The sequence below is a fragment of the Phytophthora infestans genome, genomic scaffold (genome assembly GCF_000142945.1).
Source record: "Phytophthora infestans T30-4 supercont1.10 genomic scaffold, whole genome shotgun sequence".
NCBI lineage: Eukaryota > Oomycota > Peronosporomycetes > Peronosporales > Peronosporaceae > Phytophthora > Phytophthora infestans.
The window spans coordinates 684,618-699,256 of record NW_003303749.1 but is presented as its reverse complement, the minus strand read 5'-3'; the positions used below and the strand labels follow the sequence as shown (position 1 = coordinate 699,256).

Sequence of the window (14,639 nt, the reverse complement as noted above, 5' to 3'; positions counted from 1 at the left end):
CGACATATCCGGTCGGAGGGGCCTCGGGAAATATGGATATGCTCTTACAAAATCTAGATGTTGGCATATCACATACATAAAGTCATTTCTTCGACTTAACCGACCAGTGCAATTATTACCCAACATTAATATTACAATTTATTAATAGACCAGATATTAGAGACGTTTCGCAAGGCATCTTCACATTATCTTTACCTCACTGAAGACATAGACTAGACGACAATCAGCATCTGGAGATTTTAAAACCGCAGAAATCTGAAATATGGAGAACAACTTCTTCAGAAAAACTGTGCACTATACACAATAAAAATGTCTTCTCCACCGTCCATTGGAAGATGGCTGAAAGCCGAAGCCGAAACTTTACTGACGAGGAGGACCTCGCGCTTCTTCGACAAGCACTGGGAGACCACCCCTTCCTTCAGCCACGAGATAGCATACTGGCTGGATGGGACAATCTGGCGGCGACACTGGTCGCGGACGACAGCTTCCCTCGAGAGAATCTAAGCGGTAAGACAGCTAGTGTGCGTTTTGACAAGCTCATTAAGGCCCTTGTTCAAGTGGAGAATGCGTTCTGAAAAGAAATATAGCCTGGAATTTTATTGGCTGAAAGCTAAACGGTACAATGTACCATTAAAAAAATTGACGTTCTGAGCCACTTGTTCTGGGAACTTCTCACGCAGGTGCTCTGTTCTCAGCACATTTGTGCCATGAGCGACGTTACGGTCGCCCTTCTAGCAGTAGTAGTAGCTGCAAGCATGAGCACTGCCATTGCCACGGCAGATAAGCGCGGTTTACGACGGCCATCCAAAGCCCCCAGAACGTTTAACACTCGAGCATTCGAGACAGCTCTCCGCACCCCGGGAACAGGGTGGATACACGACAAGCTTCGGTGTGACAAGAAGTCTTTCCTACGTATCTACCGGTTAGTGCACGCTGCGTGGGACCGTGAGCCCGGCCCCAACACCAAGGGTGGCACCATGGACCAGGCTGCAACGGCGCTAGGCATCTCCAGGCCTCGTAGTGTAGTCTACATTAACGATACCCTGGACGTGCTCAGCGCCATGGCGAAATCTATTATCTCCATGCCGCCAGCAGAGGAGCTGGCAGCTGTTGAAGATGGCTTCTACGCTACGGCCGGATTTCCCGACACCATTGGCACCGTCGACGGTACTCTCATCCGTATTACGCGCCACACGACTTTGAAGGCTGGTTCTGTCGCAAGAATTTCCCTGCAGTAAATGTGCAAGCTATCGTAGACCACCGTCGTCTGTTCCGGTCCCTTTCCATTCGATCGGGGTCAAACAACGACCAATCGCTCTAGAATGGATCGGGGTGAAGAAAAGGTAAGGTTCAGGCATTTTATTGTCAACATTAAATCTAATTTTGATTGATGCATTAGTACGATTTCTAGCTACGTGCCTCCTGAAAAGCATTTGCTGGCGGATGCCGGCTACAAAATATGGGGTCATATGTTGACCCCGTTTCCGGAGGCAGACGCTATGCAAGATCCTCGAAAGAGGCGATACAACAGGACTCGAATCGTCGTAGAGTGCGCCTTCGGGCGTTTTCAAAACCGCTTCCGCGTATTGCTGGGCAAACTGGAGCAAAAGACGTCAGATCGCATTTGCAAAGTTATTATGGGCTGTGCTGTCTTACATAACATGCTTACCCTTATGCGGGACGGATTGCCAATTCATGGTGAGGACCCACTACTACAAGATGCGCCTGCTCCAGTCAGCGAGGATCCAGTCGAAAGAGAGCAAGCGGTTTGTCACCAACAAGGTATTGCAAAACGCAATGATATAGCAGACATTTTGATGCGTTGTAGTTAGCTCGCTCGTTATATTTGTGAGTAGTTAATCACAAATACAACGAGCAACTCCACATTTTACTGGCGCTGCGCTAGTAGCTCACGAAGAAGCTGCAGCTGCATCTCCTGGAACTTGCGCGTCTCTTCCTGTTGCTGCTGGATTGCCGAAGTTAAAGCTCGAAGCTGGTCCTCGGCAGATGAGCGCGCTCCTAGAGAAGAGGCAATCGCCTCCATTCCACCTTGCAAAGCTGTGGCGAGCTGGGCAACGGGAGCCGGTTTCTGCTTGGAAACTTCTTCTGTTGCTTGGGCCACATCAACATCCATGCCCTCGTCATCATCCTCGTCAATAGCAGAGTCCAGCTAAACTACGTTGCTAATGCCTACTCGTCCTCCAAAAGCATCGTTCAAAATGGCCCAAAGACCTTCGTCCATTTCGCTAATGCGAGCAGCATTTCCTGTCCTCTTTTGCTCTCTCTTCTCCTTACGATAGACACACTTTAGTCTCCAATACTTGAGCGATACCTGCATGCAAATAATAATTGTAGATAATGGTAGTGAATAAACGCAAGTCCAATCAATGCAATAAGCTCACCTGGTCGCGGTTGAGTACCATACCAAGCTCTTGGGAGAGAACGCTGGCAAAGTACTGTCATGCTAGCGCCGTTTTGGTCTTGGTGTCGGCACTCTCGAGCCGGCGCTTGACGTCCCCATCAGAGAAGCGCAGTCAAAGCAGCTCGCCAACCATGTTGTTGGTCCACTTGACGCGCTTGACCTGGCTCTTGGCTTCTTCCGCTGCTTTGCCTTTTAATTGTGCCTTAGTCTTACGCTTTGTCGCTGCAGGAGCTGTAACCGCAGTTGATTCTGGAGTATCCACGACAGTTGAGGGCGAGCTGTTGGCTGCAGGTGAGTGTAAACAGCTTGGCTGTGGTAACACCAAGATGCTTGGCGTCCTTGTTGAGGCAGCTGACTCAGTGCCTAAGAAGGGCGGGGGCAGCTCTCCAGTGCACATGCCAAGACTGGCGAGGAGACTCGGGTGCGCTTCGTGGGCTGGCAGGTCTGGTGGCATCGGATGAACACTGCTTGTGACCAGTCAGACGAGGCTAACTGAAGTTTGGACTTGGACAGCTCGTGGCACACCGTGCCGAGCTGTTGGCTCCCATCCAGTCAAGCTTGTTTTAACCCTAATCTATTCTCAACCAGGAACGCGTTCTCAACCTGAACAAGGGCCTAAGGCCCATAGCGAGCATGATGCAGAGGCTGCAACTGTGTCCGGTGTTTCGGAGGAGGAGAACGAGAAGGTGGTTCTGCTAGACGAGCTTATTGCTCTGATCAATGACCATGTTGCTCGCACAGCAGCCGCAAAGGCGACAGAGGGTCTGAAACGTCACCGTGAAGAAGCGTCGCTGGTTGCACAGCGTTTGGCCATGAAAACATTGGTAGAGAGCTAAGAGGATAGTATCCCACCAAAACGACGCAGAGAAGCGGAACTAAAGAGGCTGCTAATTAGCCTGAAAGAGAAAGAGATTGCGGACAAGAAGGCCGAGCGAGGGGAGTTGGCGTTGCAGCGCGCCCAAGAGCGTGAAGAGGAAAAAAATAGAGGCTTCACGTATCCGTCAAGAAGGAGCTGAGTATATGTTGAAGCTTGTCAGTGCTGTAACAGAAAGCATATTGGCAATTGTCAATGCCCCAAACCCAAAGTAGTTTAATTACTACTGCGCTTGCTAATCCTGCAGATATGATGCTAGGGTAGGTGGTGTTAAATCAAGATATGAGCTAATTTGGTTGCATCTATAGCTGCAGCCCTGACAGTTTGACAGCAATATACTAATAGTAACGTACTTACCAACCGGGTTAAGCCGAACTCGAAGAGATTTCTTAAAATCAATAAACGCCCAAAGTGTTTTGAGCTCCTTGAACTTCCACTCAACCGCCTCGCGAACAGAACTCGTTCTTGAGTTGAATCGTTGCTCATTGCTTGACAATGCCGCCTTCTTGAACCAGAGACATTAACCCGTACGCGGGATCGCCAAATATAGTGTAGCCATCAAAAATTGCTCTGTTTGCCTTTAAATATTTGACAAGTTTGCTTTCGTGCAGCAACGTTATGTCGTGTCTCCGACCTTCGATGGGACCCCAAAATTGAATAGCCAATCCATCCGGGTAACTACTGCCTGGTAGTTTAAGCAATGCACTCTCTTGTGTCCAGAATAAACCTGCCTTTGCAGGTTTTCGTTAGATCCTGGTCTAGAAGACGGTCGGCACACGGTATTTTTAGTGCCGTCAATGAGCCCGAACACAGTCTCCATCGGCGCACCTTTACTGCGGACAGCTTCAGCATAGCGCTAAATGCGCTCGGCGCACACACGGCGGTGAAAATTAATGATAGCTTCATATCTATCGTACAAGTACAGCACTTTACAGCAGTTAGCAATATAATTAACGCTAAAGCAGTAAAATCAATAAATCATTTTTACTCATATGCCGAATGATACGACTGAGTTGCCCTGTGAGCCGACCGAAAAGCTTCATCATGTCGTACAACCTCTTTGGGTAGCTCAAATGATACACACAGTTTCTGTGAAATGCACTTTGTCACGATCTCCAGTGACGACGTGTTCCGGCAGAGCGAAACAGCGGTTTAGCGACTGCACGCCTTCTACCGAAAAGCGAAACAACAGATCGCTGTCTGCATCATTCAGTGATGTAAGGAATTTAATAGAACCGCACATCAGGTACGATAGGGCGCTCAGGCTGAGTAGGAGAAGGATCACGGCGTTCTCATGTGAGACCACGGGGCTTTCTTGGGGAATGAGAAGGATGTGAATCGCCTACATTGAATAAGGAGTAAATATTTGCGAAAATGTAAATAAAGTAACGCTGCACATTATCTTCATACTAGTGTTGCTCGCGATAAAGTGACGATACAGTGCAATGTGATACGTCTCTATTGATAAATACTGCAGTAGTAGAATTTGAGGTGCTGGTAAAAACACATCTAACGCGTGCTCTAAAATAACTCTAATTGCCCTAAAAATACTGGAAGATATTTCAGTATACCACGGATACGCTGCAGTAATTAGGCTACCAATTAGGACAACTTGCTAGTAGCAAATCCGATGAAATAATACTACTTGTACCTGTAAGAATAGTCGTGTTGATATTAGAAAAATTCGCGTTTAGGGCAACACGTGTTACGCCAATCTTGACACCACGGGAATCATTATCAGATTAGATTACTGACTGTGCGACTAAGTTGGCTACTCGAAGTGCAGGTAATCAGCTGGCACACGCGGCTCCACAAAGCCTGCATGTTTAGGCGGATCGCGACGATGATGCTTGATGTCGTCCATCATTTGGACGTAGCGTCGCGCATCTGCCTTCGCTGTTTCAACGAAAGCAAGTAGACTTGGATGTATAACCGAGAACAATTCCCCGAACGCACGATTGTAGCGCTCTAAAGAATTATTTGTCCGGCTTTGTACTCCATTGTTGATTGGAACGGCTTGGAGCTTTTGTCCAAAACTAATTTGAATGGCGTTGGATAATTGGTGGTGGATTTACTAATTTAAATGTTTATTAGAACAAATTCTCTAAGATCAGGTATTTTAATTTAGGACAATTAGATCAGTATAGATCAGTTTTAGGAACGTTTTCTCTGCTACCGAACTTAAGAAGAGGTAAAATAGTTTCGACAACCGGCAGCAGCGCCGCAGTGCTGCGTGAAGATATTTTAATTTTGTACTACATAGATCATTAGATAACATGTGTCAATTAAATGTACATGTATTGCGTTATTAATACTCGGAGCGCTCCCAGCCATGCCAACCCGTCATCGACTTGACACGCTTGCCAGCATCCTGCTACGCGCTACGCAGCTCCTACTCGCTCGTCGACCGCATGCCACCCCTAGCATCCTACCACCGAAAATGATTGCAACGGCACGCACGCACGCAGGATACCCTATCGCACCCGCCACCAGCTCGGCGACGCATTTACACCGCACGCTACCAGCTCACTGCAACCAACTCAACACCATCAACTCCCTATCACCTGTATACCGCCGCCACCTGCTCACCACCACCACCTCAGCTCACCACCACCATCTCGCTGCCTCCTGTGCACCACCCTACCCCGGCATCTGTGCCACCCTGCCATCACCTGCTGTGCACTTCTCTACACCGACCTGCCGCCGCCCCTACCTACCGCCACCACAAACTCCTTCGCTCCCGCCCCCGCTCTGCTTTTGTCTGTGTAAACGGTTTCCATGGGGCCCACATTATAAAATGGAAACTCGATATATTTGTTTAAGGCGTAACTGACCCAAACGTGCCCCCTTTCGGAGATTGTCGGAGGTCGAAGTTTATGTTATGGAAATGTCCAGTTACAGAGTACCATTACGGATGACATGTACAGAGTAGATGACAATTGACGAGGTACACTTGCGGAAGAAAGTATTTTCTTTTGTTTACGTCGTGCACGAATAGCAGCGTGCATTTTGTTGACGGTCGTGGCCCCATTCACGCAACTTGTAAGCTCTGCTTCATACCGATCTTGGTCGTCTTGGTATTCATCGCGCACAAACAGCAGTGGGACGAGGCTGGCCTTGGCGAGGCTTGACAGCGCAGTGCCCATTCTTTTTGATGTAGGTGATGATGTCGCGCACGGTGGTTTGCGGCAACCGCACCTCAGCGCTAATCTTAGTAGCTGTAGCCTTTTCTTACTTACTAACGCACAAACAGCGCATGTCGTGGGAGTGCTGACGTCGGTTAGGGGTCATGATAGTTTTTGCTGAGTGAGGAGAAGGCGGTATAAGTGGAAGAGGGGTGAAGGGTGCAGCAAGCATCGTGTCAACAGGAAGTAAAGTCGCCAAATGGCAATGTACCTATCTTGCGACCATGCAAAATTTTATTAAAGATTAGGGTTGGGCGGTCGCTAAATTTGCTCCGTGTTCTGGTAAGAACGATGATTGGCGGCGTAATATAGAGATTGGCTGAGTGTTTACGCCTGTGAGCTCGATTCTCTACATGTCAATGTGCGGATTATCGATTCATGGTTGCCAAGATACAGCGAAAAATGCATGCAGAAGTTGGTAACTGGTTTTTTCTTGCTTTGTGAAATTGCAATTTTAGTTATAATTATTCTTTTAGAATAAAATAAACATTCATCTACAAAATTACATCCGGCTAGTTCAAAATTCAAGACAGCTCACACTTTAAGAACAAAATATCATTTTTTTTAAATTGAGCTGTGTTTTTTAATAACACAGTTAGCCAAGACATGGCGAGCACTCCAGCCAGGAAGCGCCACCGTCCGAGGCCACGCGACTCACTCGAAGACGAGGATGAAGACCGCGCGCTAGACGCGATGCTTGTAGAGTTAGGTATCCCGCGTAGCGGCTCTGGCATCAACTGTGCAGTTTCCAATAGATGTGAAATCGCCTCCGCGTCGGTCGAAATAATCGAGCTGACCACACCATCTCCCCCAGCCAAGAAGAAGAAGCAGCAGGAGACTGGTGCTCTCTCTTCCGTTGTGGATTTGACCACATCGCCGTCGTCACCAAACCCGTCTGCCTCAAATGGCTACACTAGTACAGCTCCCGCTGCCACTGAGCGAGAAGATGAGGTTTCCTTTTCGTATTCCCCCTCCGCCTCTCCGCCGCCTTTCGTGTACTCTCTTCCCTCTGTACCTGCAACGTCAAATCTCATAGCAGCGGCTGCTAGTTCCGACGATGAGCCGGAAATTCTGTCTCCAGAGCTGCCAAGTGTAAGAAGACAAGTGTTTTCAGACGAAGGAAATAGAGCAGCACCCAAGCAGGCCAGAAGGCTGTCAGGCCGGTTGAAAGACCTTCATTCCGAAACAACAAGAACTTGTGGAAGTGCACAGAAGAAAAGGAAAGAGACGACTGCAATCGTGAATAATACAAATACTAGGACGACCGAGTCGCCTGCGAAGCCTAGGACTGACTTGTCACCGTCTCGATCGAGACCCAAGCGTTCATCGGGCAATGACTCTGCAGCTACTGCGGTAGTTGCGGTGGTGCAGATGGAGGCGTCGCTGGACGCGTCGCCAGCGGGGACCAAGATCCGTGAAGCGCTAAAGAATCACATTTATAACGGCAAACCAGTGTCGTACTCGGTGTCAAGTGCACTGAATTGCATCATGTCTGGAGTGATTCGATGGGAGCGGAAGGATAGCAGTGGCTCGCATTTCTCTTGTGCCCTTTATTACGAAGCTTCAGCGTATTTGGAGATGCTGCAGAAGAAAAGCTACAAAGAGTTAGTGGCTGCTGTGCGGTATCTACAGACGTTGATACCCATGAGTAAGAAGAAATCTCGTCAGCAAGAGCTGGAAGAGCCGAGCAAGTTCTTTGTGGTCATCGAAGGCATGGATCGAGCCCTCATCGAGCTCAAAAAACAGCAAAGGAAGAAGAAAAAGAACGGAACTGCCGCAAACCGCACGCTGCCGATGATTTCGTTTGCAGACTTGCAAGAAATCGCCTTCCAGTTGTTCATGGATGTCGGAGCTCACACAAAGTTCACGTGTGATCTCGAAGCTACGGCGAACTATGTGGCTTTGTTGACTCGCGAGCTGGTTGTTGCATCGTCACGTGCGACTGCGCTCGAGGAATTTCTAGAATCTGTGCCTCGCTACAACTCGTTTCGGGTGACGCATAGCGGAGGGACAGCTAGTGCAAGCGCCAACGCGTGGCTTCGTATGCTGCAAGTAATTCCGGGGGTGAGTGAGGACAAAGCGCAGTGTCTGTTAGACCATTTCCCTACTTTTGACTGCCTCATGCGTGCGTATCGTGACCCGAGACTGTCACGCGCGCAGAAAGAGGATCTCGTCGCTGATAAACTGCACGATGCTCGAGTTCAACGAGCTCTGTCGAAGAAGATCTATGCCGTCTTCTGCGAGGAAGACCCCGATGCGCTGGTCTAGGGAACTTGATAATGTAAAGTTCGACAGATTTGTGGATCGCGAGCTGATGCTGAGTGTCCTAATACACTGCTGCAGGCGTCTCAAAGGGAAGGAAACTATATATTTTCATGTCATCGTCTACGGGTGTTCTTCATAATGTTCTGCAGTGCAATTGACAGCAAGCAAGCAGTTTTCGTCCCACCGCTTTGTATAGTACGCGGAGATCCGACGTCCATTATCGCGCCAGGTCTCCCATTCGGCCAGCTTTTCAGGTGGGAGCTCCGGGAGTAAATCCTCGTTCATCCAATGGTCCGTCTCGGTGTTGTGCAGGAACATTGCGTCAGTGATACCGTCGTAGCGCAGACGGTAGTGACCACGCACTACGGACATCTTGTGGCCAGGGACATTGCTGAAGACCGCACGCTCGCCGAACGTGACCTTACGCTTGAGTGAGCGGCCGACGCCATTTTGAACGAACCCTCCTTCAGGAAGCCCTGTGATATCTGCTAGAGTGTTGAGAATGTCGTAGTGCTCCGCGGCGTCTTCCAGCTTGAGTCCCGCATATTTTCCTAGTCGCCCTTCTGCTAGAATGAGGCACGGCACTCGCGTCAGGGACTCTTCTTCGGTGTAGATGATGTCACCTTCAGGAGCCTGTCCGTGATCGCCGTAGATTACTACAATGGTATTGTCTAGAACACCCTCTTGATCCATGCGGTCCAAGAACTTTCCTAGCTCCACGTCGGTGAAGTATCGAGCTTCGAGGTACGGTTTGATCAGACTGGCGTGTTTTTCTCCTTCGTAGAGAGCCGAGAAGTCTGGTTTCTTCGAGTCATTGTACCACTTTGGTACAGAGTTGTAAGGGGAGTGACTGGTGATCGTGTAGTGCGTGATAAACAGCGGCGTCTTCTTTTTCCCGTTCCACACCTGCTCCGTTTGGTTGCGTGTCTTGTTGACGAGTAGATCTCCGAGAATCTGGAAACTCACGTCGTCATGGGCGCCCCATTGGAAGCCTCGGCGGGCGACGCCATTCCAGTCTTCGTGGGAAATATTCAGATGGTTTTCCGCCAGCTCCTTGATCTTGTTGTTGTCCCACACAGTCTCGTAGCCGTGTGAAGGGAGGAAGACGTTCCAGTTGTCGAGGTCGATAGAAGAGCCAGTAGTGAAGTAGGTCTCGTATCCCTTGGACAAGAAGAGCTGCGGCACGCCAGACAGCTCTGTGTCCTCCCTGCCGCCAGTGATTCCAGTCTTCACGGCGCTGTCGTACGGGATCTGGGCGAATAACGCGCTCTCTAGAGATCGACTAGTCGGGTTGCTCGTCCAGAGATTGCGGATAGCCACGCCACGCTTCGCCCACCTGTCGAAGTTCGGCGTAACAGTGAGTTGCGTGCCCTTGAACACGTTGGACGGGTCGTTCTCTCCGACAAAGTACCGTGAATCCCGGAAGCGGAAAGACTCGACGCCCAGAACGAGGACGTTGGGCGGATTGTCCTTCGAGATGTCGACGTCGAAAGCGAGGTCTCCGCGGAACCCCGTGGTGCGGCGGTACAGCGAGTCGTTGCCGTACAGTTTGTGTCTCTCTGTCGGGTGGATGTACATCTCCATCCAAGGCAGGTCGCTATCATTCGAGAACGTCGACTCGGTGGCTCCCGGCTGTAAAGCGTGGCCGAAAAGCTCGTTCAGAGTCGCGTTCAACGCCGAGTACGCCACCAGCGGTGAGCTGGCGCAACGCACAGCCACCACAATCATTGGCGCAACGACGAGAGCAACTAGAAGTGCAGTGGCCTGGATCACACGGTTGAAAAGGACTTTTCCGTACGGTTGGCTGTCGGTCACAGAAGACAACTGCTCCTCTTGCACAGTGGCGCCTTCTTGACCTTCTTCTAGAGCGAGCTCTTTGTATTTTGCACGTTTGAAGACCTTCCCTGTTACCGCGCGCTCCCCAGAGAGTACTACCATGTGTGTCGGGTTCCAGAGAGTCAAGTCGGCCCAGCCAGCCCAGGTCCGGATCAGCGCAAAAACCGTCGCCGCAGTGACCAGCAGACCTCCCACTGTGTAGGCTCGCTGGAACTCCTCGCTCGATATCGGGGCGTGGCCGAGATGGTGTCTTTCTCGGATTAGAGTGGCCACGAGGTCCAGCGTGAATCGCATATCGCGGTTGAGCACCAGCAGCATGTCGGCTGCAAACGGTGCCACCACAAGGACGAAGAGGATCCACGACACTGTGAACGTTGCGATGTTCCCGACGACTCGCACGACCAACGCGTGGACTTGAGAGCTGAAGCGCTCGATGGCCGTGAGTTTTAAGGTGTCGAACAGCCACAGCGCACACGCTAAGTAGGTCGTGCAGACGAAGTCCTCCAAGGTGCCAAGACCCAGTGCGGCAGCCTTGAAACTTGCGGTATAGTCTCGAGGACTGCCGTACATCGTCGCTAGTGACTTGAGGACGACGCCTCGACTCACGGAGAAGCAGAAGAGTGTGAAGGCGTAGACGAAAAACCATCCAAACCACGGGAGAGCGATCACGTCAGCGATCTGAACCAGCTCTGTGGGAAATCTCCTCCGTCGCGTTGTCGACTTCTTCGGGGTATCGCTGAGATCGTGATCAAGTTCGTCGTCGACATCAGGAGGGGACGGAAGGCGACGCAGGGTGGGCGTACCAGCTCTGACCAAGCGCTGGGATTCCATCGCGTGGCCACTTCGTGATCCTGAGGACGGCGCGGAAAAATAAGGAATGGAGGGAAATGAGAGCCACACCCAAAATCACAGCTTTTTTGCTGAACGAACTGGGTTGCCCCATCGCAGCAACTAATCCGGCTGCCTTCTTGCAACCGGACGAAGCTCAACTTGAGTCGGTTCATGTACAGTATTACCGATATGTACTGTGTACGGTAAGCGTATCGCAATCTGCGACTTCGGTTACGTATCCTGTAGTACATGTACAGCCTGTACGGGTCCAAGTCGCGGTACGCGATCGTAAATTTTCTTCATGCTGTACATGTACTAAGAACATATTTATCTATAGTGCAAGCAATACATTTTATTAAAATAAAGACATGTGTATAAATGTGTCAGAAGGAGTAAACACTGCGAGCCTTTACGTTATGGGACACTATACTTTGACTCATTCTGTACCGCACATGGTGTGTATACCGGTAGCCAAATCTGATGAAAGGGCCGTGGGTTGACTCTGGAACTGTAGCTCATGTTTCAGACCACTGGCTTCAACGTACCCATCTGCCGCTCCATGACGGCAACAAAAGAAGCGTGACAGTGTTAATGCTCACTGAACATATCCGCACGATAGCAACAAAAGAAGCGTGAACGCTATCCATGAACTCACGTACTCGTATTTACAAGTATAAGTTTCGCAAATTTTGTCATACGATGTGAATGTACCGGTATGACTCATACCATTATTGTGACCTAAAATGTTGTTTACGGTCTGTACAGTTCGTGCACCCCAATTCGGCAGGGCGGACCATATCAACAGTGCCAGGGCATAAGTGCACAACGTTAAGCAAAAACCAGACGCAAATCTAGTGCACTGATATTTGTTTTGTTAATTCAGCTCAAATTTGCAAAATCTTGGCGTCAGACGCGCGAATCGAAGGCGCGCAACAGCGCTTCCGGTTGCGATACGCGTCCGGCAAGGCGGCAACTTCCGCCGACCGCATAAGAATACACTGGACGGTAGTGCGCTTTACTGCTTGGGGGGTCTTAACCCCTCCGTTCCCAGATTTCAGGACCTCAAACACACTAATCACGGTAATTGTATGTCGTATTATACGACGTATTTATTTACTTCACTTCTGTATGGCGTACATAACCGCCTGCGGGAAGCTCGATAAGTTCTCAGCAGGTTTTTTTTTCAATGTCGTAAGTTATACAACATAACCAGCAATTTTCATTAGCTCAACGTCATCAGTTACACTAGACGGCTAAAAGATGGGCGGAAAAAGTGGCACATTACTCGGGAATAGACCAAGCAGCAACGACAACAGTAACAAAAAGGAGACATTACGATTTATCAACAGCCTACACTCATCAAAGGTACGCCCGCACACTCATCTTCATTGTGCGCAGACCATGCTCACTCCTGATTCTCTCCCTCGTCATCGGCGTCTCCGTTGTGCAGCTGCAGTTCTCGACGCGTCTTCTTTCGCTCGCCAGGTTTCTGACCAGGACGCCGGAGAACAACCTTTTTGCCCAGCGCGGCCGGAATCGCTTGGCCGCAATCGAAGTCATCATGCCAAATAGCAAAACAGGTCTTCAACTCACCTTTGTATCTGTGGCGTATCTTGTTGCAGAGCCAACATTTGGCATCGTCAACCGAGCACCGCTGGCAGTAGAAGGTTGTAGCAAAAGATTTTTTCTTTGTGCTCGTTCGGAGCAAAGCGCACACCTTACACGACCGTTGCCGGCGCTTTTGTACGCCGCTGACCGTTACCCAGTCTTCGGACTGATCAACCAGGTGTGTGAGACGAATAGGCTCGCGTCTTCGCTTCTGCGAGTTTGGGAGAGGCGTTACAACAACATTAGCGAAATCTTCGGCCTTTAACTGCAAGAGTTGGTTCTGCAGCACACAAAACCAATCCCCACGCTCCATCGCAGTCGTTCCAGCGAGCCTTGCTGTTTCCTTGTGGGAGATATAGGCGTTTACCAGGGCTAAGTCCACAAAGCCCAAAAAGAGACGCTTGTAGTACTTGGTAAATCGTGTCGACGTTTGCAGAGAGTACTTCTGGAGGCGGAGTTGATCGTGAACGTCAACCCCGCCCATCCAGCGCTGGTAATCGTTTATCGCGACCGGACACGGAGCCGTTTCAGCACCTACGCGCTTCACGTTTCTCTGGATTGATGACATCGTCATAGCAGACCCCGTACACAAGAAATGGACCGGCTTGCGGTCCCACCAGTGGAATGCCACCATGGTAGGGACCGCAATTGAACGGGAAAACAGAAAGCTGCCACGAGGAATTGCTGCTGGGCGTGTCTTTCGTGGCTTCTTGACTGCTTTATCAAATCCCAGCCTGTCCGACATGATCGTGCCAACAACGTAAATACTCATCCCCAGCAACTCGATAGCGAGAAGAATCGAGGAATAGAATCGGTCCACGACTACTAAGTGCCATAAGTGCCGCGGTTTCGCATCAAGAACAACCTGTAGATTCCGGACGACTGCTGCGGCGCCCGTCTTGTGATCGAATGATCTGTCACCACCGTCTTTAGCGTTTCGTTTTCCAGCGTATATCTCAAACCTGTAAGTTACGACAAACATAGTTAGAGGTGATGTCCAAACCGTAACATACGACATTGAAAAAACCTGTAGCGAACCTATGGCAGTAGGCACTTCGGGAATCACACAGCATAAACATTTTAGATCCATATCTATGTGGCTTATTCGGCATAAACATTCTCGTGGTGTTTCTCTTGGATGTGGACGGTAGGACGCCTTCGTCAAAGGAAAACACCGCAGGAAGAGACCAGCCATCAAGGAATCTCTGCTGCAGCTTGTCCACAACTGGTCGAAGCTTCCACAGTTTATCTCGTCCATGATCTGACTCATTGTCAACAAAGTGCAGGTCGCGCAATATGTCCTGGCAGCGATTTCGCGCCATGAACCGGCCGAAGGTGCCGGCAGGAACCGCACCATCTTCAGTCATCGCCCAATGAGAAGCAAAACGCCGGTTTTGGGGACACAGCATACGCGCAATTAGAAGGCCGATGACTTGCAAGATCTCGTGTGTCTGGTATCCAGGTTTTTCTTGCAACCTACGTCGAATTTGTGTGAATGTCTCTCGTGGTCGTGGGCCTTGCTGCTCGAACTGCGCTTGAGCTCGTTCGTTGATGCGTTGTTGGCAATAGCGATTTGTTTCGACATTGATTGTAACCCATAGCGACTTAGGGAGAAAGT

At 50.0% G+C, this 14,639-nt stretch overlaps 2 protein-coding genes across 2 annotated transcripts; one reads left to right on the top strand and one right to left on the bottom strand.

Annotated features, from left to right (window-relative positions):
- Positions 1–7,852: 7,852 nt before the first annotated feature.
- PITG_06823 (uncharacterized protein) lies at positions 7,853–8,749 on the top strand (the record flags this gene model as incomplete). The annotated part of the gene is made up of 2 exons (XM_002904762.1): positions 7,853–8,115; positions 8,170–8,749. The coding sequence occupies 2 exons, from the start codon at positions 7,853–7,855 to the stop codon at positions 8,747–8,749; spliced, it is 843 nt and encodes a 280-aa protein (XP_002904808.1).
- An 83-nt stretch (positions 8,750–8,832) lies between these two features.
- Positions 8,833–11,974, bottom strand: PITG_06822 (sulfatase-like protein; the record flags this gene model as incomplete). The annotated part of the gene is made up of 2 exons (XM_002904761.1): positions 8,833–11,433; positions 11,959–11,974. 2 exons carry the CDS (start codon positions 11,972–11,974, stop codon positions 8,867–8,869), a joined length of 2,583 nt encoding a protein of 860 aa, XP_002904807.1.
- Positions 11,975–14,639: the final 2,665 nt, after the last annotated feature.